Source organism: Manis pentadactyla (genome assembly GCF_030020395.1).
Source record: "Manis pentadactyla isolate mManPen7 chromosome 15 unlocalized genomic scaffold, mManPen7.hap1 SUPER_15_unloc_1, whole genome shotgun sequence".
In the NCBI taxonomy this organism is placed as follows: domain Eukaryota; kingdom Metazoa; phylum Chordata; class Mammalia; order Pholidota; family Manidae; genus Manis; species Manis pentadactyla.
The window spans coordinates 5133761-5159138 of NW_026644588.1; the positions used below are offsets into that span (position 1 = coordinate 5133761).

The following is a 25378-nucleotide window of genomic DNA, read 5'->3' on the forward strand; positions in this document are numbered from 1 at the left end:
TTCCATATGGTACCAATCAGGTATTAGCCCATTCCTGGTTTTTTGATCAGAGTAACACTCCAGATACAACATATTTTATATATTGTAAAAATTCACTTATTTCCTCCACTTAATTGAACTCCAGGTTCCTTAATTTGTATTATTGACACAATAAATTGATGTAACTGTTAAGAGTTAACAGATTATGCCTCTCTTTCAATGCATTTATTTAATGGAATGAGGATTTACATAATCTCTTAGTATATGCTTTTCGCCCATAATATGAGCTACACATTTTTGGTTTAATCCTTTTCCACACAGAATGTCTCTTGAATTTTTCCCTACCTCTTTGAGACATATAAGATGTAATTGATCATTGAAGGCACAACCACACTCACTGCCATTCATTAGGTGTCTGTCTTGGCCAGATCCTCCTGAGAGTGCTCATCTGGCATGATTACATTCCTACTTGCTGGAAGCCCACTCATGTTTAGTGCTGGCTGAGCAACAACAGAAGGTACTTGCAGAGTCACCACATTAACAAGATTTTTCTTTTTTGGAACACTGGTCAGTGATGACCTGTGACTCTCTGAGGAAGGATTCTTGACTGAATGAAGTTTCTGGTGTTTCTTGAGGACTGACTTCCCTTGAAATGATTTCCCACACTCACTGCATCCATAGGTTCTCTCTCCCTTATGAGTTTTCTGATGTGTAACTAGCTGTGCTTTCCAAATAAAGGCCTCCCCACATTCACTGCATTTAAAGGGTTTATGTCCTATGTGAATTCTTTGATGTTTAATGAGGCTTGATTTCCGGGAATAGGGTTTTCCACATTCACTGCACAAAAAGGGAGTCTTTCCTGTGTGAAATCTCTGATGTGCCATGAGGTATGCCTTCTGGTTGAAGCCTTTCCCACATTCATTGCATACAAAAGGTTTCTCACTTGTATGAATCCTCAGATGTACCATGAGATGTCCCTTCTGGATGAAGGTTTTTCCACATTCATTGCATAAAAAAGGTTTCTCACCTGTATGAATCCTCATATGTACCATGAGACTTCCCTTCTGGCTGAAGGCTTTTCCACATTCACTGCACACGTATGATTTCTCCCCTGTATGTATTTTCTGATGTACTCTGAGCTGTGAGTTCTTGATGAAGGCTTTTCCACATTCAGTGCATTCAAGAGGTTTCCCTCCTGTATGTGTTTTCAGGTGTTCAGCGAGCCAAGACTTCTTGATGAAGGGTTTCCGACATTCAGTGCATACATGAATCTTCACTATTTTTTGAGACTTCTTATGTTTGATGACTCCATACTGAGTGCTAGGTTTTTGGCTTTCAGGAAATTGAATTTCACTCTGAAATTGTTCATGCTTAACATGGAGAAAGGATTTCCCATCTCCAGTAAACTCAACAGGATTATTTATTTCATAGCTTCCGCTCTGGTTAAGTAAAGTTAAATCTGATTTTATACTTTTTCCATGGAAGTCAAACATACCACGACTTTGCCTTAACACAGAGTGACTTCTATCCTGATGAACAAAATCTTTAAAGGTGTTATGTTTGAGCCACTGTACAAGGCTATTCTCCGTACTTCCTTTTTGTAGGTGTTCTGGTAGATGATCATCAGCTTTCCACATATCTAGGAAAGAAAACAATGGATCCTCCCATCACTTTGATTTGGAATAAAGACATTTAAAAAAAAAACCTTGATGCCAGGTATCTTTTTAGTGATGACTCTGTGTGATACAATGAGTTATAAGAAACAAATATATTTTGTCATATGTATTTCCCAGGTATTTTGGTCTTCATCCAAGGTTCCTGAAAACACTACAGAGTCATAAAGGTAAAATGGGTGTTCTGTCATGTTAATGAGATTTTTGGACGCCCAAACAAGGGCGGGGGCTGGAGGCTGGATCAGCCAGTGGCCAATAGTTTATGCAATGAAGCCCTTATAAAAACCTCTGAGAAGAGCTTTGTCCCCTCTGCTGTGTTCTACGCTCTGCCTGCTCTGCTCGTTGGGTCCTGCTTCTCGGTTAGAGAGCTTTATGCCTGGGGAATCAGATAGCCTCCAAGTGCCACTGCGCCAGGCCCCACGCTCAACAAGGATAGAAGCTCCTTTATTTGACACCGTGCTCTATGTCTCTCTTCATGGGGCTGTTAACTTGTATCCTTTATTAAACTGGTAAATGTGTGTTTTCCTGAGCTCTGTAAGCCACTCAAGCAAATTAATCAAACTTAAGGGGAGGTGGTCATGGGAAACTCCAATCTGTAGCCAGCAGGTCATAAGCACAGGGAACTGCCTGGGGCTTGTGAGCAGCATCTGGAGTTGGGGGTGCAGGGCAGTCTTCTAGGACGGAGCCCTTAACCTGGGAATCTGGTGCCATCTCTAGGCAAATTGCATCAGAACTGAGTTGAGTTCTCAGACACCCTGTTGGTGTTCGAGAATTGCTTGGTCTAAGTATGTGTGGGAAGACCCCCTCCCACATATTTAAACACATTGAAAATTGGTTCAGGTACCAAATGAAACTGCACTACTGCTACTGTTACGTATGATATTGTTACTGTTATACATATACACAGGGAAGAAATACACATCTCATTTGGTGTCAGAGATAACTGCACTCTATCACGAGTGTAAACATCATGTTTCTTATACAGTGCAAAAAACAGCAATGAATAAACACACATTTGGCTATTTTCTAAACACTGGCTTTACAAAACAAGTAGCAACTGTCAAATACAAGCAATTTACTGTGAGCAGTGGGCCACAGGTGGGAGCGACCTCATCCAAAGTAGAGAGGGACAGACTCACTCATGCCACCAACCCTTACTGATGAGTACTGTGTTTCTAGAATGGGGCCATGTTGGAGATACACAAGCATACTCTTCATGCACTGCAGACTGGGGAAACCACTTAAAGGGCAGAGACAGTGACGAGGGAAACAGGCTGTAAAAATTAGTGGGAAGGTGCAATGGACATGGAGACAGGTAGAATCAGGTCACATTTTGGAAAAAGCCAGCCCTCACAGGTGGATTCATGGTGGTGGTCTGCACTGGGGGGAGCAACAATGACAAAACAGAGGGCTTCAAGCATATCTAACTTACAGTCTACCCCTCAGAAAGGAGTTCCCGTCCCTAAAAAGGAGCCAACACCCAGCACTTACTGTATCATTGTGCTGACTTCATTTTATCACTGCAATTTTTACCCTCCACATATTATTTCTTTTTCATTTTGATTTTTATATCACCTCTTAGAATGAAAGCCCTTGGTCGACTTCAATAGAGAGACTACTGATATGCTATCATTTCTGTTGCCCTCCAGCAGATACCAGGCTATCAAAAAATATAAAGGAATGAATCAAGAAGCAATCACATGCACAGAACACACTGGGGTTTAGAAAGAAAATGGAAATTTCTGTTAGTAGGATAAACTATGTGTCAGATATCACTGAAAGGAGAATTTTATGTCATATGACAAATAATGCGGTTAACTGGGACTTAATGTCATCAGAATATAATGGGACAAAAACGAAGATTTCAAGTACTGCCTGGATGGTCACGATGGAGATGCACGGGAGAAAGGAGACCCAAACTCACATGGGTGTTCTTGGAGGGAAGGTGATTCTAGGTCCTGGCCATTACTGGAAACTCAGAGACACCGTGGAGGTGAGTAAATGATACAGCGCTAAAGCCTGTGGATCGCATGAGGGAGACGCCGATTTGAGAGTCCTCACCGGTGACTAGATTAGCCTATTTGACTGAAGAAAGCTTTGAAGGGCTGGATCGCATGACAGAATGGAAAAGAGAACCTTTGGAGAACCCGAGAGTGGGGAGAAAGGCACAGTGGAGACCAGTCCACTTTGGGGGCCCAGCTTCCAAGATGGGGCGGATGTCAGGACAGGGAATCAACATTCCAATGGGCAGGAAGAGACCTGAAGACAGCAAGGAACTCAAAGTTTCCTCTTCGGAGAGAGGCCTTGGGCGGTGGAATTTCACAGTGAGGGAGGCGAAGGAGTAAGAGGAAGGGAAAGATTCGAGAACCTAGGAAGAGGCCAACTATGCAAACAAAAATCTAGATGTAGATAAAATGAAGATCAAACCCCAGAAAGAGAGAAAGGGATGTATTTTTCTTCAAACTCCTACAAAAAGAGTTCTCCCATGGGCGAGAGCTGCAGCAGGCAGTGCTCACCGAGCCTGACCCTCACACGGTCGTGACCCTTCGCCGGGCGATGAGCACGTGGGCCCGCAGCCTGCCCCTTGTGCGGGTCGCCTCACCCACCTGGATGGGCCCCACCTCGGATCCCGTCTTCCCCTGCCCTCGGCCGTTCCCCCGGCTCCAACCTGGAGAGGGCGTTCGGGCTCTTCGGTGGATAGCCTGCCGTGGGAGACGACACAAGACTCAGACCCACTGAATTAGGCGTGGGGTCTGTGAAGACCACAGAATGTGACATTCAAGGACAAAATGACTTCCACACCTAAAAGTAAAGGCTTTTCTCTCAGGAAGGGGATATGACACCCTCTACTCCAGGACCCGAGTGGGGCTGAGAATCAACCACTTCAGAGAACCTAGGACACACCAGAACGTTCAGAAGCTGAGAGAGGTGAGGTCACGGATGGGCAAGCACCCTCTGGGCGACACAGGGGCGCCGTCCTCACCCACTGACACCAGGTTCCTGTAGTTCTCCAACATCACATCCCGGTACAGGTCCTTCTGAGCGGGGGTCAGGAGCTGCCACTCCTCCCGGGTGAAGTCCACGGCCACATCGTCAAATGTCAGGGATTCCTGTCATAACACAGTGCTGTTTAATGAAGTCATGTTTTCAATGATATGGAAGAAATGTAAAAGTTTTTCTGCTTATATCTACTCTATAGGCTATAGCTAGATATCTAGTGGGGTTATTTTCATATGTTGTTGAAGCAAATGTCTAATAAAATATTCTGCAATTATGCATTCACTCATCAATCCACTTCCCTATTAGGACTTTCTATAATGTGTACAAGTTAGATTTTCTTGTTAACCTACAAACACCACACTCATGCGTGTGTGACAGACAGAAGACATATGTATGTGTACTTTTGAGATTAATGGGCCTGGTTTTCTATAGGCCTCTCCAAGTCCACTAGGAAACAAAGGCGGGGCTAAAAGGAGCCTGAAGTCACCTGGGCCTGGATCATCTCTCCTGCCTCTCAACAGCTGGCAAGGGGGCTCTTCGTGATCTGGATCTGCTCAGATCTCTGGTCAGCGATCTCAGGCTTCCGTCACGTGTATCAGCAGAAATGCTGGTACCAGATCCTGTCACTTCTTCCTCCTTCACAGGGTTCTCCTGCTCCTGGGGACTCAGGACCTGTGCGTCAAGGAGAAACTGAATTTGAGGGGTACAGTCCTCTGTGCCCAGGCGCTGTCACGGCTCCTGGGCACTCACCTGGACACAGTGGCGGCAGTACTGCCGAGTGTCCCTTTATTTGGTGTCCCCAGAGGACCTTACTCTTCTGGCCAAGAAAGCCTTAGCCTCTGAGTGTGGTGGAGGTGAAGTTAAAGTGGGGTGACTGTCAAAGGAGAAGGGGGAAGTGAGATCCATCCTGGCCCCCCGGCCCCCAGAGCAGAGGAACCGCAGGCAGATCACTTATACAGACAGACCCTGGGGAGGAGAGGGTCTGGGCACAGCTTTCCTTAAACCATGTGAGCTCAGGTACCTCTTCAAATGTCCCGTACACCCCAGGACGACTCACACTGCAGTGTGAACACCAATGTACTGGGAGGATCCAGAAGCACTCTTTTCAGCAATAATGAGAACACCTTAGGTGGTTTTAAATACATGAAGAATTAAAATACATGATAACAGTAAAGAATCAGAAGGTGGAAAACAAAGCCTAAGCTGCTTTTAATGTTGGAGAAGAATGTGAAGGAACTAATAAGCATAAGAATTTGAGAAAGAAAGGGTCCATGCTGTATGTCATCTCTAGTGTCATGAGGAAACCACTGATTTTCTTAAAGCACATAATTTGCAGTACTACCAGAAGAGGGAAATGTTAAAAAAAATAAAAAATTCATCCAAAAGAAGGTTTCTAATACGGAAGAGATGGCCAGGACAGGATGCGTGGGAAAGGGCGAGGAGTCTCCACACCCTCGGCAGGCGTGCACTCTCTCTCTGCATCTGCCTGTGCTCACCAGCCCGGAAGCCAATTCACTCTGAATTTTACATCCATCAAGTCCTCCGAAAATAAGGGCATATTGGAACCAGAAGACATGACAAGAATTTTCATAGCAGCATTATTCATGATAAACCAAAATGCAAACATTACTAATTGAATAAATAGTAGAAAAATGGCCATATACTCAAATGGATAGCTATGCAGACAGTACAGTATTTGCCCAACTTGAAAGCTAAGAATTCTTTTTATATTCTTCAAGGACTGTAAAACAAAAATGAGCATATATGAGAGACCTGTGGCGTGCAAATTCTGAAAAGGTTACTGTGTGGATATCTATATAATACAGTTGCCTGAGCATTCTTACAGAGCAAAAGGAAAAAAGAAAAAATTCACCTATGTGGAAAAACATGAATGATTCTCATAAATATTGAGCAAAAGAAGCCTGACATTTAAAAAATGCTTGACGTATGATGATGTATAATAAAATAAATAATGTTAGGAATGAGTACTTGTATTATAAAACTATAAAGAAAATACTGAAAGTGCTTGCTATACAGACAGATGGTAATGACCCCTGGGTGTGAGGATGTAATATAATTGGAAAGAGGCTCTCAGAACACCACTGGGGTGTTTGGCAATGTTGTGTTTCTTAATATGGGCAATGTCTTTTATATTGATTAACTTGCAAATCTTTTAAATTAGCAAAGAAATGGGAGTGTTCAGAAACACCAAAGGCTTGTTACCTGAAGAGAAAAACAACAATAAAATACATATCACAGTATGTATAGGGTCAAAAGACAAAATGCAAATAAAGAATATAAGGAATAAATGGGAGATATGACTCAGATACATTATGCATATATATTTTTGTCTAAAAGACTATTATGAATATCTTTACGTCATTAAATTTGAAATCCTAGATTAACCCTCCTGGAAACATGTTAACTCTGGAGATTATAGCAGATGAAGTTTGTGGGTAGGCAACACAATAATAAAATGTCCACTTTCTCACCACTTTTCAACTTCACATTGTGGAGCTGACCCAATGCATTGAGATAAGAATGTTATAAACATTAGAAGGCAGGACAGAAATTAAGGTTATCTTCATTATTATCAGCATTGAAAAAGAGATGCAAAAAAAGGCATTTAAAAAGGATCATGCTCCCCCAGAAACTCCCAGCAGATTTTCACATATATAGCCAGCTAGAACTGTATCATATACCTAAGAACATTTTGTAGTAATTCAATCATTAGCAGTAAGAACTGGAACCAGCACGATTGGCTAAGACCAACCAGGACTTACTAATCAACTGAGATATGGATCACCACCTTGTGTGTCTTTATTTCTACACAACAATAATATATAGCAGTAATAGTGTAACTCTTTTCAGGTTTCTGGACCCAATTCAAATGTGTGTGTTGCGGGAGGGAGTCTTCCCACACACAGTCAAGGAATTCTCAAACACCAGCAGGGTGTAGGAGAACACAACTCAATTCTCACATCTGCCTGAAAACAGCATCAGATTCTCCACGTTAAGGGCTCGGTCCTACAAGACTGCTCCCCTACCCCCAACTCCAGTCACAAATTGCAAGCAGTTCCCTGTGCTTCTGACCAACTGGCTACAGATTGGAGGTTCCTATGGCCTCCCACTTAGGTTCAATTTAATTTGCTAGATCGGCTCACAAAGCTCAGGAAGATACTTAGGTTTAACAGTTTAATAAAGGATACAGCTAAATGAAGAGATACATCTAGGGCAAAGTCCCAAATAAAGGAGCTTCTCTCCCCGTGGAGCTTGGGGCCTGGCTCAGTGGCACAGGCAAGCTTTCTGGTTCCCCAAGCATGGAAGCTCTCTCCACCAGAGAAGCAGGATCCCAGAAGTGATATGCTCCTCCAAATGATTTTTGTGAGGGTTTCACTGAATAGTCCTGATTGACCAAATCACTGGTCACTGGCTGATTCAACCTCCAGCCCCTTCCTGCCTTTGGGTCTCTCATTAACCTGACAAGGTACCCATTGCACCTTTAAGGTTCTGCAGTGTTTTCAGGAACTGTGGAAGAAGACTATATATATACCTGGGAAATAAATATTTGGTCACATTATTGACCAAATATGTATTTTTTGTGACTCATTACATTGCACTTGCCAGAGGGATGGGTACTTAATAGACTGCTAGAAAAAAAAATGTGTGACTGTATGTCAGGCAAATAAGCAACAGTGTCTACTGTTACCTATTAAGAGGCCAGTGCCGGCAGTTGGCAAACATTTTCTACAAAGACACAGAAATACATTTTCAACGTTAAGGGCCAAAATTATCTCTATCACAAGGACTCAAAATTCTTTGCAGGGCAATGACAGCCACAGATGATACATAACAAACGGGCGTTGCTGGGTTAGTCCCTCAGTCTACAGTTAGTCAAGACCTTAGTAAAAGGCTGAAAAACAAATGCTTTCCAATTGCTGCCCTGGGCCGCTCGCCTCTGTTCCAGCAGCCGAGGTTGGAACCTCAACCCAATCACCAGCCAGGGGTCCCACGGGTCTGTCCCAGACGGATCACACAGGCTATTAATCCGAAGGCCAGACCAGACACCCCGCGACGACGACTCCGCACCCCCAGCCCCACAACCGAGCTGCACATTAAATCCCCAGCCAGAACCAGACACTGCGATCGTCGCAAATACCACCTGCACCACCTGCAAGCGGAGGGACCTGACACCCCAAACACAGACGCGGCTGGTTCCCCTCAAGACACCTCAAACCAGTGCCCCTCCCGCTTCCCCATAAACACGCTCCATCTCCGCGCCGGCAGTGATTCCAAGGGTTCACACTGCACGTCCACACGTCACCCTGCGAGAAACGACACTCCTGCTGTGACGAGAAAACTTCCAAGGGGAAAAAACACACACTGACCTGGTTCTCCCCGGACCAGGAGAGCCTAAGTCTTACTTCCGGGAACTGCTCCCACCGCGCGACTCCCGGCTCCGCCTACGGCGGCCGCGGAGGCCCCGGAAGGGCGGGTGACCGCGCGTCTCCCGTGTTGCCCCGCGAAGCAGTACGTCTGGGCCCCGCTCGCCGCCCTGTTGAGGGGCGGACGTGCAGACGGCGGGGCAGGCCCGGCGGGGCCCAGAAGCCCCGGAATTGATCTCCTTTGACTCCTTCGGGAAATGAGGTTTTCAAAGACTGGAGCTTCCAGAGGCAAACATGGAGCAGGCTAAGTTGCTTTATGAAGTTGGGCAATGACAAACAATGACGAGTACTCTGATTCGTCCGCTGGCTCATTCACTCACGTTCAAAATCAATACAAAAACGTTCCAATACAACCTTCCGGAAATGACAGGTTTTTCTCAGTACGTGCTTCCCGCCACAGCTGAAAATTCTGCTCATAGTCTTACGCTGTCCAACAAGGAAGCCACTAGTCACATATAGCTACTGAGCAACTGAAATGTGCTGTAGTGCAACTGAGGGACCGTTTCATTTTGTTTTTAAAACTCTAAAATTTAAATGCAAAAAAAACTAGTGTTATTTTTAATCGACATGAGATAAAACATGGGCATTAAAAAAAAAACTTGCACCCTAAGGTGCTTAAAAACCATTAGGAGGAGTCCTTGCCCTCCCTCAAAATAATATACCCCTCTGACAAATTATCACAAATCCTTGAACCAATTACAGTAGTCCTGTTAGGCAGGAAAATAGATATGAACAGGGTGGAAAGAGAACAAGGTCAGTAAAGCCCCCTAAAAAGGACTCAGTTAAGCAGTTAAAACTATAAATCCAGAAAAGACTCACCTGCTTCTGACCCGCAGATAAGGGAGAAGACACGATGAGAAATCAAAGATCTGAGAGGACCAGCCAGAGTACTCGAGGCTTAACTGCGCAAGAGTAATGCCGAAAGGGCACTTCTCATATTTATTGAGCAAATGAACTTAAAATGTACTTTAAACATCATTATCTGGCCTTGAGTCTAGCCCAAGGTCGCGACGCTTCTCAAGTGTTAGGAAAGAGTATAAAACCTAAATGTGATTTATTCCCACTAGGATGTTTAAACATTTTAACAGTAAGGTATTAACAAAGGGCCACGTGGTGGCAGCTGCTCGGGCTGAGGGGGGGGGTTGGGGAATTGATAAGGGCCTGGCGATACCTGTTTGAGTTTTTTAAACCTACCAATAAGATCAAGACAAATGTAAAGGAACGATATAATTGACTTAGGCGACGGCCGGGGAAGAATGTGAACTCTGTAGTACTCAGCCAATGAGGAACCAGGGGAGGGACTCGCGCACTAGGAGATAAATTATTGGCGCCAAACTCCCCAGGTGTGCCCGCCCACCAGACACCCGATCTTGCAAGACGGTCATTAAAGCCTCCCTCAGCTGTTCTCTTTGCCTCCATATCCACTTACTGAATATGGACCAGTGAGTGTTTCTCACATCAAGGATACTGAAACCATGTGAAGGCGGCCCTGAGCAGTGGGAACTGTTTTGGTTCTCATTCTGTTTTTGATTACACATCAAGAGTTGTAGGAAAAACAAGTCATGTGTATTTGTACATTTGATTTCTATATTACTTGATTTATGTAATAATCCCATTAATCCCACACAGAGTTAATGAGTTAATCAAATAAAGCTCAAAGGTCAAGAGCAACTTGGCCTTAAATGTTTGAATATTCCCCAGCTAAAGAGAAGTACCTGAGCACAGCCCATGTCTTCATTGTGCCATTGTAAGCCTGCTAAAAGGCCCACGTATAAACAGCATAATAAAGACAGGGAGATCCCACCTTAAAGCCAAAATTGCATTTTGAAAAAAAACCCAGTTAGTTTAAGAAGATTCTTTACATACTCTTTAGCTTGACTGATATGCTCCGAAACCAGGAAGCTGCTATCCTGGGAGGGAACCAGAACAGTAAATTTCTTGCGTTAAGCTAATTTTGCAATTATCTAGAGGACTGATAAGAAACATTCAAGATACTTGACACCACTTAACAAGTCCACACCCCTAGCCCTTTGTCACATTCCTAAAAAAATCATTAAAAGGGGGAACCCTCAACCTGTCAGTACGCTCCTGAGGTCGCCCACACTTTCTAAGTGTGAAATCTCTTAATCTTAAACTCTCTCCAACCTTTCAGGGCACTCCTCTCTCTCTGAGGTCACCTGCATTTTCTAAGTAACTTTAAATAAAACTTTTACTTCGCTTCACTACTGTCTCTGCCCTTCAATTCTTGCGGTGGGGACAAGGACAGAGGAAATACACAGCGCCTCTCCCCCAACAGTTCCTCTTTACAGTAGTTTTGATAGGGAAAAACTTATAAGGGCAGCAGTATGTATGGCCCAGGTGGCTCCCTTCTGCTGCTCCTCTTCGCAAAGACAACAAACTCCCGTCACTTCCCCCGCCCTTCACTCCCCCTTGCCTGCTCGTTTGCTGTGCACATAGAAATGTTGCAGATACAAAAGCAGAAAGATATGTATTGCCCCCCTTTGCCTTTGTTCGGGGCTCAGACCTTGGGAGATAACTCCCCTCTGAGCCGCTGGTGTAAAATTAAAACCTCAACACTCCAAGACTTCCTAGGGCCGCTTGGTTCTTCGGCCAGTGATCCTGTCCAGGTTTTTCCAGTATTTTCCGTAACAGTTTCAGCTACTACAGTTGTAACACAGTATATATACACTAGTATAGCTTTGGGACAGGGACTGTGGGTGTAGTCAGAGTAGGGTGAGGGCCTCCGGAAAAAGCAAGGCAGTATATTTGCAGTCAGAGCAATGTACCTACATGTAAGGAAACCCCCTACCAAAACTCTGTGTTAAACATTCAGCTCTAGAGTCATTCTTCAGCGAGATCAGATCATATTTTAATGCTTATGCTAATCATTTGTAATCTTAAGATTCATTTTAGCATGCTAAAAGGCCCAGGCCTATGTGCTGTCTTTCCTCCTTAAGACCTGGTGAGGTGATTTGCAAACTGGGCAACTAATTTAGCACGCAAGCCCAGACATAAACAACATAGTACAAGGCAGGAAGGATCCCACCTTAAAGATAAGATTGCATTTTAATACCCAGGGAGTTGAGAAAATTCTTACTCTTTAGCAAACAATACCTCAGTCCACCTTGCAGTCTGGACAGGCGGCCTATTTTGATAAAGCTCCCAGACCAAGATGCTGGTATCTCAGGGAGAAATCATCAGAGCAGGAAGTTGCTTGTATTAGTTTTAAATATTCAGGGCCCACTTACTAAGTCCACACCCCTCAGCCTTTTTTAAAATTCCCCAAAATCCTCAACTGCCTATAAAACCCCCAGACAACGCACAACTATGGATCTCTTGTCCCCTCCTGGCCTGAGCCAGGAGCTCTGTCCTCTCACTGTCTCTCTCAATAAAAGCCTCTCCCTGGCTCTCCTACCTTGGGTGTTTGGGAAGCTCACTCTTCGGCTCTGTGAACAAGAACCCCGGCATCCGCTTCAGTTAGCACAGATCAACAGCAGGCTGGAAGCAGAGGATCCTTCTGACCTATCATCGAAGGTCAATAGTAGCCTGTAAGTCTGGGGAGAGGAAGTCCTGGGGCAAAATACCTCTAAAAGCCGATATCAGTCAAAGGGAGAAATATTTTTAAAAACTTAAAACCCGTTTATTGCTTACAAACTGCGGTCCAGGGCTGCCTTTCTCCTCAGCTCCAGAAGCCACTAAGCCAGCCAGACCCTCCCCTTAACCTCCCAGGTTCAGACACGCCCTGGGTCGCCCAGGTAATTACCCATGGATATGGAGATGGACTTCTCTCCACCCCTGAGGATATGCAAATGCACTGAAGCCAGGGGAGATACTCTGGAAATACTACACTTTTACCCACATAACCTAAGGCTACGTCACTGTGCCTACATCCTTCACTTCAATTCACCTCACCACAGGGACATTTTATCTTCTTACATCAACACAAAGATGAGTATGGTGCACTAAGATTTGGAGAGACCACATTCACATAACTTTTATTATAGCACATTGTTATAACTGTTTTATTACTACTTATTGTTAATCTCTTATTGTGCCTCATTTATAAACTTTTGTCATAGGTACGTATAGGACAAAAATTATACATAGGGTTTAATATCCGTAGTTTCAAGCATCCACTGGGAGTCTTGGAATGGATTGGAGGAACGACTGTACTCGATACCTGCTACGGACTGGATGTTTGTGTCCCCCCAAAATTCATACATTGATGCCTAATCCCACATTAGTGATAGTATTAAGTGGGGCCTCTGAGAGGTGATTAGGTCATGAGGGTGGAGCTGTCATAAATGGGATTAGTGCCCTTAGAAAGACATCCAAGAGAGCTCCATTCCCTTTCCCCTATGTGAGGACACAAATGACTATCTTCTGTGAACCATGAAGCAGGTGCTCAATAAACAGAGTCTGCCAGCACTCTGATCTTGGACTTTGAAGCCTGCAGAAATGTGAGAAATAAATTTCTCTAAAAGCCACCCAGGCTATGGTATTGTCTTGTAGCAACCAGAATGTAGTTAAGATGGCGTCTATTTCACCTAGAGAGTGACACCCCCTTACTCGGTGACCTGCAAAGGTACCACTAAAGACAGTCCAATTACCTCAGTGCCTCCTCTTAGAGACTACAGGCTTTTTCTGTTTTGATCACCAGTGTATCCTCAGCTCCTGAACAGGGACAGTACACAGGGAGTATTTGACAAACAGTAAATGAAACAAATAGGCTCAATCGTAGGTTGTTGTTTCATGACTCTATATAATATAAACTTCTAAAAGTTTATGGTAGACATCCCAGTTTTCAATTAATCCTTCACCTTGACCTGGACCTGGACCGACTGAACTGATTGTATACATTCCCATCTCTCACCAATCCAGTATTAGCCCTTCATTCATAACATCCAGATACAAATTACCTTGTTTTAAAACTTCACCTGCTCATTTCCACCACTTAGTTGAACTCAAGCTGCCTTCATTTGTTTAATTGACCCAACAGAGCAATTGATGTTGTATGTGTTTGAGTCACATCCGGTGATGCCCCTGTATCGATGCATATACATAATAGGAGGCTATCAGGCTTTCCCAGTCTCAGCATTTACAGTTTTTCTCAATATATACTCTTCAGCCATAGAATGAGCTGGAAACTTTAGCTCCAACCTTTTACACATGAAATACCTTGAGTTTTTTCCTACTGGTTCTCTGTGACATAAAATAAGACATAATTGACCACTGAAGGCGTAACCACATTCACTGCATTCATAAGGTGTCTCTCCTGGCAAAGTCCTCCTGAGGGTGCACACCTGGCAACAGGCTGCCCCACTATGACTACATTCCTATTTGTTAGGAGCCCACTCATGTTTAGCGATGTCTGAAGGGACACGGAAGGCACTTGCAGAGTCACTGTATTATCAGAGCCCTCCTCTTGCATGGCAGCACTAGTCTGTGACAAACTGAGATTCTCTTTGAGGGGACTTTCCACCTTGACTGAATCTCCGCGTTTCTCCCTTGTGTGTATTCTCTTATGTTTAACAAGGCAAGACATGTATGCAAAAGCTTTCCCACACTCACTGCAGACATAAGGTCTCTCTCCCGTGTGAGTTCTTTGATGGACAAGGAGTTTTTGCCTTGTGGTAAAGGCTTTCCCACATTCACTGCATTCAAAGGGCTTCTCTCCTGTGTGGATCCTTTGATGTTTAATGAGGCCTGATTTCTGGGAACACGATTTTCCACACTCACTGCACACAAAGGGGGTCTTTCCTGTGTGAAATCTCTGATGTGCTATGAGGCACGTCTTCTGGATGAAGCCTTTTCCACATTCATTGCATATATACGGTTTCTCACCTGTATGAATCCGCTGATGTACAATGAGATTTCCCTTCTGGATGAAGCCTTTTCCACAGTCACTGCATATATATGGTTTCTCTCCTGTATGTGTTTTCTGATGTATATTGAGCCGTGATTTCTTGAGGAAGGCTTTGCCACACTCAGTGCATTCGTAAGGTTTCTCTCCTGTATGAGTTCTCTGGTGCTCGGTGAGCATGAACTTTCTGGAGAAGGCTTTCCCACATAGACTACATCGATGGGGTTTCTCTCCTGTATGAATGATCTGATGATCACTAAGCCAAGACTTCTTGATGAAGGCTTTCCCACATTCACTGCACACATGCGGCTTCTCTATTTTTTTAGTTTTCTGATGCTTGATGACTTGGCACTTAGTGCTGAGTTTTTGGCTGTCAGGGAATTGAATTTCAGTCTGAAATCGTTCACTATTATAACAGAGAAAGGATTTCCCATCTCCAGTAAGCTCAGCAGCATTATTTATTTCAAAGCTTCTGCTCTGGTTAAGTAAAGTTAAATTTGATTTCATATTTTTTCCATGTAAGTCAAGCATATCATGATTTTTCCTTAATAGAAAATGAATTCCACTCTGATGAACAGTATTGTTAAATGTGCTAAATCTATGCCATTGTTCTAAGCTATTGTCCATGCTTTCATGATCATCGACTCTCCAGATTTCTAGGAAAGAAAAGAAAAATGAATTCATCCATCGGCTTGATTTGGAAGAAAACTAATTTAAAAAATACCTTAGTAAATTTTTAGTGAGGACCCTTTTAGTATAAATAAAACTCCATGTTTAATGTTCCTTATATATTTCAAAAAACAACAATGATAAATAAACACATTATCTGGCTTTCTAAATACTGGCCTTGCAGAAAAGCAGAAGCTGTCAAATACAAGCAATTTACTGTGAGCACTGTGCCACACATTAAAGCACCACCTCATTCAAATTGGAGAGACACAGACTCACTCGTATCACAAATCCTTACTGATGATTACTGTGTACTAGAATGGTGCTAGTGTTGGGGATACATAAACATATTCTTCATGTTCATGCTGTCTGCACTGCAAATTGGGGAAAACACTTAAGGGGCAAAAGACAGAGACAAGGAAAACAGGTTGTGAAAACTGGTGCGAAGGTGCAATGGTAATGGAGGGAGGCGCAATCAGGTTGTATTTTGGAAAAATCCAGCCCTCACTGGTGGACTCATGGTGGTGGTGCACACTGCAGGGAATAACAATGACACGGCAGAGGGCTTCACGCACATCTAACTTGCAGTCTCAAAAACAGAACTCCTTATTTCCCAAGCCAAATCCCTGCCTCCCTCCATCACAGTAAGTGGCAACTCCACTCTTCTCTTCAACAGTGACAATCTCACGGTCGCCCTTGATTTGTTCCTGTCACTCACACACAGCATCTATCTCAGTGATAGATAAAATATCTACAGAATGGACTAACGGCCACGCCACCTCCCCACGTCAGAGCCAAGCGCTGTCTTGGGTACTCCCGCAGCAACCTCCTGCCTGGCTTTCCCGTTGCTCCCCTTCCAGCTCCTGTCTGTTTTCTGAGCAAGAGACAGAGTGATCTTTTCAACACAAATCATATGATAACAGGCCACCTCTACTCAAACTCTCTGACATTTTCTCATATACTAAGGGATATACTTAAGGTCTTGAAATGTCCTTGACAGGCCCCGTGTGACCTACTGCCCCAGTCCCCAGACACTACCCCACTGACCTTACTGCTGTCTTGCACGCCATCCAAACAGGTCTCCTGATGTTCCTCAGACACACTCCTGCCTCCAGCCTTTGAACTTTCCAGTTTTGTTTCGGGACGCTTGATGCCCAGAGAGCCTACTCACATCCCTCTCACATCTCAAATGCACTTTAATAGACTTCCTGTTGCTAGAATCACAGAGCTGAGGTCAAGGTCCCCTTTATTCAGTTATGCCACTTTGATGTTCCTTACAACAGCTGTCACCTCAAGAACGTGACCATCAACTTTCATCCGCTTTCTGTCAGTGCCCTGACTGACTTGAAGGTCAGCTCCCACCTGCCCGCTATAACGAGCCCATGCTGAAGTCAACCACTCCCTCTCGTGTTCTGCAGTTGCCTTTCACATGACTTTCCTGCTTGCACCCCTGCTCGCTGTCTGCTTTCTACACAGCAGGCAAAGAAATTCTTTGAAAACATTAAGAATTTCATGTCATTGTGGCACTCAAGAACTCGTTTTCTCATCTTATTAGGATAAAATCATGATTCCTTGAAATGGACTACTTGACCAATCTTACTCACCCTCACCTCCCTCTGATACTGGCCCTTTGGCCACGCCTCCATCATGTGCCTGACAGCACAGACTGCTCTGTCCACGCAGACTCCGGAATATTTCTCAAATGCTTTCCTGTCTTGGGCTTTTATACTTTTGTACTTGCTGTCCTCTTCACACGGAACACTCCTAACCCAGGGCCTACAAATTTCCTTCATCTCTTGGCTCAAAGGCACCTCATCGAAGCAGCATTCCCTTCCTAGCCCCAGCCCCGACTCAATTTTTATCACAGTACTTTTCATCCCCTAGACATATTATTTACTTATTTTGGTTAACTCTTTGCCATCTGATCTTAGAATGAAAGAAAGCTCTGCTCTATCTCTATGTTTTTTTCTCATTGTTCTTACCCTCCACCATACTCTAGGCTGTCAAAAACTAATTTATACATGAATGAATCAAGAAAGTGATCATGTATGGAACACACTAGGGAGAGTTTTGAACAGAAGATAGAAATCTCTTTGTGATTAAGATGACATATCATGGAGATCATGCAAAGAAGATTAATGTCATATGATAGATAATGCAGGTAAGTGGGACAATGTCATCAGAACATAATGGGAAGAAAAATGAAAGTTTTGGGGAAATGAAATCAATGGTAACATCTACGATGAATGAGAAGAAAGTTAAAAATTAGAAAATATACAGAGGAATTAAATCAAAGTTAGCAAGTTATGATCTGGTTTAGGCTGTAACTGAATATGTAGGTTGTTAAAATATGTTTTCTAGTTAAAAATTCATCATGAATGGGAGACCACTGCAGGGAGGGGGCTCTGCAGGGAGGGAAGATTTCAAGTACTGCTTGGATGGCCACGACGGAGATGCACGGGAGAAAGGAGACCCAAACTCACACGGGTGTTCTTGGAGGGAAGGTGATTCTAGGTCCTGGCCATTACTGGAAACTCAGAGACACCGTGGAGGTGAGTAAATGATACAGAGCTAAAGCCTGTGGATCACATGAGGGAGACGCCGATTTGAGAGTCCTCACCGGTGACTAGATTAGCCTATTCGACTGAAGAAAGCTTTGAAGGGCTGGATCACATGACAGAATGGAAAAGAGAACCTTTGGAGAACCCGAGAGTGGGGAGAAAGGCACAGTGGAGACCAGTTCACTTTGGGGGCCCAGCTTCCAAGATGGGGCGGATGTCAGGACAGGAAATCAACATTCCCAATGGGCAGGAAGAGGCCTGAAGACAGCAAGGAACTCAACGTTTCCTCTTCGGAGAGAGGCCTTGGGCGGTGGAATTTCACAGTGAGGGAGGTGAAGGAGTAAGAGGAAGGGAAAGATTCGAGAACCTAGGAAGAGGCCAACTATGCAAACAAAAATCTGGATGTAGATAAAATGAAGATCAAACCCCAGAAGAGAGAAAGGGACGTATTTTTCTTCAAACTCCTACAAAAAGAGTTCTCCCATGGGCAAGAGCTGCAGCAGGCAGTGCTCACCGAGCCTGACCCTCACACGGTCGTGACCCTTCGCCGGGCGATGAGCACGTGGGCCCGCAGCCTGCCCCTTGTGCGGGTCGCCTCACCCACCTGGATGGGCCCCACCTCGGATCCCGTCTTCCCCTGCCCTCGGCCGTTCCCCCCGCTCCAACCTGGAGAGGGCGTTCGGGCTCTTCGGTGGATAGCCTGCCGTGGGAGACGACACAAGACTCAGACCCACTGAATTAGGCGTGGGGTCTGTGAAGACCACAGAATGTGACATTCAAGGACAAAATGACTTTCACATTATAAAGGAAAAACCCACTCCTCCGTGTCTCCTGCCAATACTCTAGTACACTACTTCACTCTGACACCAGATATGTGATTTGCCACCCATTAGGGATGGATGCTAATGGGTATCGCACAATTTAGCTCAGTTCTGACATTATCCTTCTGGCCAAAGTGTCAGGTGCCCCAGGTTAGGGGTTTGCTCAACAAGACTGCCCACCCACCTACCCTCCAATGCTGCCTGCAGGTCCAGGTTGTCTCCTGGGTTTCTGATCCCACGGATAAGAATGGAAGTTCCCATGACTCCCTTCTCAGGTAAAATTAATTTGCTAGAGTGACTCACAGAACTCAGGAAAACGGTTTACTTACTAGATGACCAGTTTATTATAAAAGGAGACAACTCAGGAACAGCCAGATGAAAACGATACACACGTATGTAAGGGCTGTGGGAAGGGACGCGGAGCTCCATGTCTTCTCCGAGTGCCCCACTTTCCCTGCACCTCCACCCGTTTACCCGTTCGAAAGCTCTCTGAACCCACCCTTTTGGGTTTTCATGGAGGCTTCATTAAGTACACGACTGATCCTTAACATCTGGGGACTGATTTAACCTCCAGCCCCTGGGTCCTCTCCAGAGGTGGGGTGGGGGTGGGACGGAAAGTTCTCATCTGCTAATCATGGTTGGTTCCCTTGGCTACCAGCCCCTGCGCTTAGATTATCTTGTAGCCTTTCAAATACCACTTCATTAACATAAACTTGGATGTGGTAAAAAGGGTCTTGCTATAAGAAAAACCAAAAGACATCCATTTTAAGTTCACCCTCTTATGCTTAAGAGATTCTAAGAGTTTTAGGAGCTCTGTGCCACAACTAGAGACAAAGGTGAAATATATACATTTCTTAATGTAAATCAAAATGTCACATGTATCTACAAGGCTTCTCTCTCTGGTGAACGCAGAATATGCCAATTTCTCTGGGGCCAGAGAATCTACCACTTCAGAGAACCTGGGACACACCAGAACGTTCAGAAGCTGAGAGAGGTGAGGTCACGGATGGGCAAGCACCCTCTGGGTGACACAGGGGCGCCGTCCTCACCCAGTGACACCAGGTTCCTGTAGTTCTCCAGCATCACGTCCCGGTACAGGTCCTTCTGAGCGGGGGTCAGGAGCTGCCACTCCTCCCGGGTGAAGTCCACAGCCACATCGTCAAATGTCAGGGATTCCTGTCATAACACAGTGCTGTTTAATGAAGTCATGTTTTCAATGATATGGAAGAAATGTAAAGTTTTTCTGCTTATATCTACTCTATAGGCTATAGCTAGATATCTAGTGGGGTTATTTTCATATGTTGTTGAAGCAAATGTCTAATAAAATATTCTGCAATTATGCATTCACTCATCAATCCACTTCCCTATTAGGACTTTCTATAATGTGTACAAGATAGATTTTCTTGTTAACCTACAAACACCACACTCATGCGTGTGTGACAGACAGAAGACATATGTATGTGTACTTTTGAGATTAATGGGCCTGGTTTTCTATAGGCCTCTCCAAGTCCACTAGGAAACAAAGGCGGGGCTAAAAGGAGCCTGAAGTCACCTGGGCCTGGATCATCTCTCCTGCCTCTCAACAGCTGGCAAGGGGGCTCTTCGTGATCTGGATCTGCTCAGATCTCTGGTCAGCGATCTCAGGCTTCCGTCACGTGTATCAGCAGAAATGCTGGTACCAGATCCTGTCACTTCTTCCTCCTTCACAGGGTTCTCCTGCTCCTGGGGACTCAGGACCTGTGCGTCAAGGAGAAACTGAATTTGAGGGGTACAGTCCTCTGTGCCCAGGCGCTGTCACGGCTCCTGGGCACTCACCTGGACACAGTGGCGGCAGTACTGCCGAGTGTCCCTTTATTTGGTGTCCCCAGAGGACCTTACTCTTCTGGCCAAGAAAGCCTTAGCCTCTGAGTGTGGTGGAGGTGAAGTTAAAGTAGGGCGATTGTCAAAGGAGAAGGGGGACGTGAGATCCATCCTGGCCCCCCAGTCCCCAGAGTAGGGGAACCACAGGCAGATCACTTATACAGACAGACCCTGGGGAGGAGAGGGTCTGGGCACAGCTTTCCTTAAACCATGTGAGCTCAGGTACCTCTTCAAACGTTCTGTACACCCCAGGAGGACTCACACTTCAGTGTGAACACCAATGTACTGGGAGAATCCAGAAGCACTCTTTTCAGCAATAATGAGAACACCTTAGGTGGTTTTAAATACATGAAGAATTAAAATACATACTGGTATAAAATTAGAAGGTGGAATAAACATAAGAATTTGGAAAAGGAAAGGGCCCACGCTGTAGGTCATCTCTAGTGTCATGATGAAACTGAGAACTGTCCTAAAGTATGTAATTTCCAAACTAACTGAAGGGGGAAATATAATAAGAAATTCATCGAAAACAAGGCAAAAAAAAAAAAAAGGTGGTGGGGGAGATAAGGAACAAAGAACAAGTAGGGAAAATGTACAATATACTTAGATAACTGTCTTAAAATAAAACATGGTAAGCATTATATTATCTATAAACAGAACAAGGATTCCAGTTAATTACATTAGATTCAAATATCTCAAATCTGTCAGACTGGATTAAACTTAACCCTCAGTAACGTGCTATTGTAGGTGACATGTCTGAAAATAATATTATGGAAATCTTGAGAACAAAAGATTAGAAAAGATAACGATGGAAAGAGTGACCATGGATAATCTAGCGTAAGTATATTCTCAGGCAAAATGGACCACAAAGCCCAAAATCTGCTACAGAGAAAGAAAAAAATGCTCACTGGCAAGAGTTTCAATTTACAGCATTATAAAATTTTTCAATTTCTCTCCACTTAACAATACAGCCTTAAATGTATACATCAAAAATAGCCCAAAAAACATGAAGAAACAAATCCCTACTAATTTGTAGAAGACTTCAAGAAACACACCTTTCCCAGTAACTGACAGAAAAAACAAGTCATTGGCAAAATAACATTTATAAACAATATCATCTGAATGCCATGAAAAATGTTTGATAAGTTAAAGGAAATATTGAGAGAAATTTTAACAGACTGAAATAAATTGAAATGGGTTATAAAGATGACTTAGGAAACTAAACATTTAAAATATATCATATCTCCCAAATATGTCTATAAATTCAAGGAAATCTGGTTGAAATCCTAAACTGACAGCTACAGACACTCTTAAAAAGAGCTGGGAGATTTTCTCGATCACTTTAAGTTACTTATAAAAACACAGTATTAGTACAATAACAGACAAATAGGATAAAGCAAGAAAATTAAATGCCTATAAAGACTCCTACATATACAGAGAACTAGGTAAGAAGGGTGGCACTGCACAGAAGTGGGAAGGATGTCTTTTAAAAAAAATGGTACTGGGACAATCAGATATCCGTGTTGGGGAGTAGCCAGGGAGAATATGGAACCCCACTTTATAACATACACACACAAAAAATAATTTTTTAACAGGGGCCAGCTGTCAATCGCAATGGGAGAGGAAAATTAGTAAAACTAAGAAGATAACATAGCAGAATCTCTCAATGATATCAGGGTATATGGAAAGATATTCTAAACAGGCCACATAAATCACACTATAAAGCAAATGATATTCTGTTGGGGGAACTGTAAATAGTACAACCACTTTGGAAGACATTTCAGCATCGTTTCTCTATTGAAGTTTTACACACCTTAACATACAGCAATTTCATTCTGAGGTGTACAGCTAAGGTCTATATTACACCCTCCAACCAGCCCCAAGTAGGGGTACATTGGAACCAGAAGACACTGACAAGAAGTCACATAGCAGCATTATTCAAAACAATCGGAATTGCAACCAATACAAGTTTAATTAACAGTAGGAAACTGCCCTATACTCAAACAATGGGAAGATAGGGAGGAACTATAATCTTTGTCTAGCTTGCAAACTAAAAATGGTTTCTACAGTTTTTTGTAAAGACTCTAAAAATACAAAAAGGCATATCTGAGAGACTGTTTGTGGCCTGCAACTCCTAAAATATTTACTGTGTACGTATTTATAGAATGTTTGCCTGAACTCTGTTGCACAGCAAAATAAATAAGAAAAATACACTTATGTGCAAAAATATGAATGATTCTTACAATTATTGGGCAAAAGAAGACTGGGATTTAAAAATGTGTGGTTTATGATTACACTGACCCACTGTTAAAAATAGGCACAAGTAACTCAAATTAATGGTTCATATGTAAAATAAAAATTTTTTTAATATGATAAAACTGTAAAGAAAAGTCTGAAAAAGCTTGCTATACAGATAGGATGGTAGTGACCTTTGGGTGTGAGGACGTAATATAATTGGGAAGAGGCTCACCACTGGGGTGCTGGCTGTGTTCTCCTTCTTGACCTAGGTACCAACTGTTTCATATATTTATATTCCTTTTATACTAATTACTTTATGGATATTTTAAATCAACAAATAAATGGAAAAGCTCAATAATACCCAATTTTTTTTTAAAGAGACCAATAAAACATTTGCAGTGGGAGGGATCAGAGAAAGAGAAGTGGTACAAATAAAGATCGTTAGGAATTAATAAAAGACAAAGCTTTAATAAAGTTTTTTTATTAATAAAGACATAACTCAGATTATACTGTAAACATTTTTTATGTCTTTCAATGGGAAATCCTGGATGAATTTATAATTCAATGATCCTACTCTCTTAGAAACATGTTAACTCCAGACCACGCAGTGGGTGAATTTTTTGGGTAGGCAACAGAACCAAGATGCCCACTACCATCCTACCTGCCTTCCTACTCGGCATCAGAGAACAGCCAAATGCACTGAGACAGGAATAGGTTACAAACATTAGAAACTGGACAGAAAATTATGGTTATATTCAGACAAAATCATCACTGACATGGAAAGATTCAAGGTATTACTTATTTAAAAAAGAAAATGCTCCCTGAGGCAGGTTTTCACATGTAAGGCTGCTTAGAGCTGCCCCATGTATCTAAGTTCATTTCACAGAAATTCAACACTAGCAACCGGAACTGGAGCCACCATAATTGACTAAGACCAACCAGGACTTACAATGGATTAATTACCTAAAAGGATGGATACTATAAACCAAATGGAGATCTGTCAGCAAAGAAAAGGTGTGACTGCATGTCAGGCAAATAAGCAACAGTGTCTGCTGCCACGAAACATTTTCTGCAAAGGCACAAAAACACATTTTCGACTTTGCGGGCCAAAATGTATGTCACAAGAACTCGATTCTGCCTTTGCAGGGCGACAGCAGCCACAGACATACATAAGAGATCAGCATTGCTGGCTTAGTCCCTCGGTCTGCAGTTAGTCAAGTCCTGAATAAAAGGCTGAAAAACATGGTTTCCAACTGCTGCTCTGGGCCGCTCGCCTCTGTCCCAGCAGACGAGGTTGGAATCTCAACCCAAACACCAGCCAAGGGTCCCATGCGTCCAAAGCGTCAGCCCTCATTGCTTCTCTGTACCGGGCTCTGCTCACACAGCCATGAATCAGAAAGCCGGAGCAGTCAGAGCCCCTCTGTGATGACCGCCCACCCCAGACCCCCATCACTGAGCCGCACATTAAATCCCCAACCTGAACCAGACTGCGGTCGTCGCAAATACCTGCACCACCTGCCAGCAGAAGGACCCTGAGGAACCCTCTACCCCGACGGCCGGGACACGCTCGAGGATCTCTGCAGATCCATAGTCGTTTTAAGTACCCCAGGTACCACGAGCGCACGCCGGCGCGTCAGACTCCCACCGGGTTCCGCCCACACACCTCCACCTCGGCGCGCCCTACTCGCCCGCCAACAGCCCCCCAGGTCCACCCGCTCCGCTTCCACTCCGTGGACGTCACGTCCTTCTGTGCGAGACAAACCTCCCACGGATTTGTCAAGAGAAAACCACAAGGGACAACAGCGCGCTGACCTGGTTTACCCAGACCACAACCGGAGTCCAAACGTCACACTTCCGCGAATTGCGGCTGCCTCCGGGAACGTCGCCCAGATTTTTCGTCGGCCTACGGCGGCCGAGGAGGCTCTGCGGCGGAAGAAGGCGGGCAGCGCGTTTCCGGGGCTGCCCGGGTAGGCAGCACGTCGGGAGCCGGCTCGCCGCGCCGGGGGGCCGTGTTGGGAGGGCGGGCGGAGCCGGGAGGCCCCGAGGTTACTTTCTTACGCCGCGGTTTCGGCGCCTGCGGAAAATGAGGTTTTTAGAGACTGAGCTTTGCGAGGCAAACATGGAGCGGGCGGGTTATGTTGCTTTCGGCAGGTTGGACAGAAAGGTAATGTCGCGGCATTTTACGCTTTGTAGAAAAAAAATTTAAAAAAAAAGGTTTCAATATGGACAAGGAATTCAGGTGTCCGTACAGCTGCAGAGAACTAACTTC

The 25378-nt window shown here is 44.1% G+C and overlaps 1 protein-coding gene across 1 annotated transcript; it reads right to left on the bottom strand.

The window, feature by feature from the left end:
* Positions 1-189: 189 nt before the first annotated feature.
* Positions 190-25345, bottom strand: LOC118912637 (zinc finger protein 350). The gene is made up of 10 exons (XM_036885989.2): positions 24922-25345; positions 20564-20748; positions 20061-20187; positions 18795-18890; positions 14292-15616; positions 5267-5324; positions 5140-5159; positions 4636-4762; positions 4259-4354; positions 190-1618 (listed from the first exon to the last, which is right to left on the bottom strand). The coding sequence occupies exons 2-10, from the start codon at positions 20576-20578 to the stop codon at positions 387-389; spliced, it is 3096 nt and encodes a 1031-aa protein (XP_036741884.2). The 5' UTR covers positions 20579-20748; positions 24922-25345; the 3' UTR covers positions 190-386.
* Between the last annotated feature and the right edge of the window lie 33 nt (positions 25346-25378).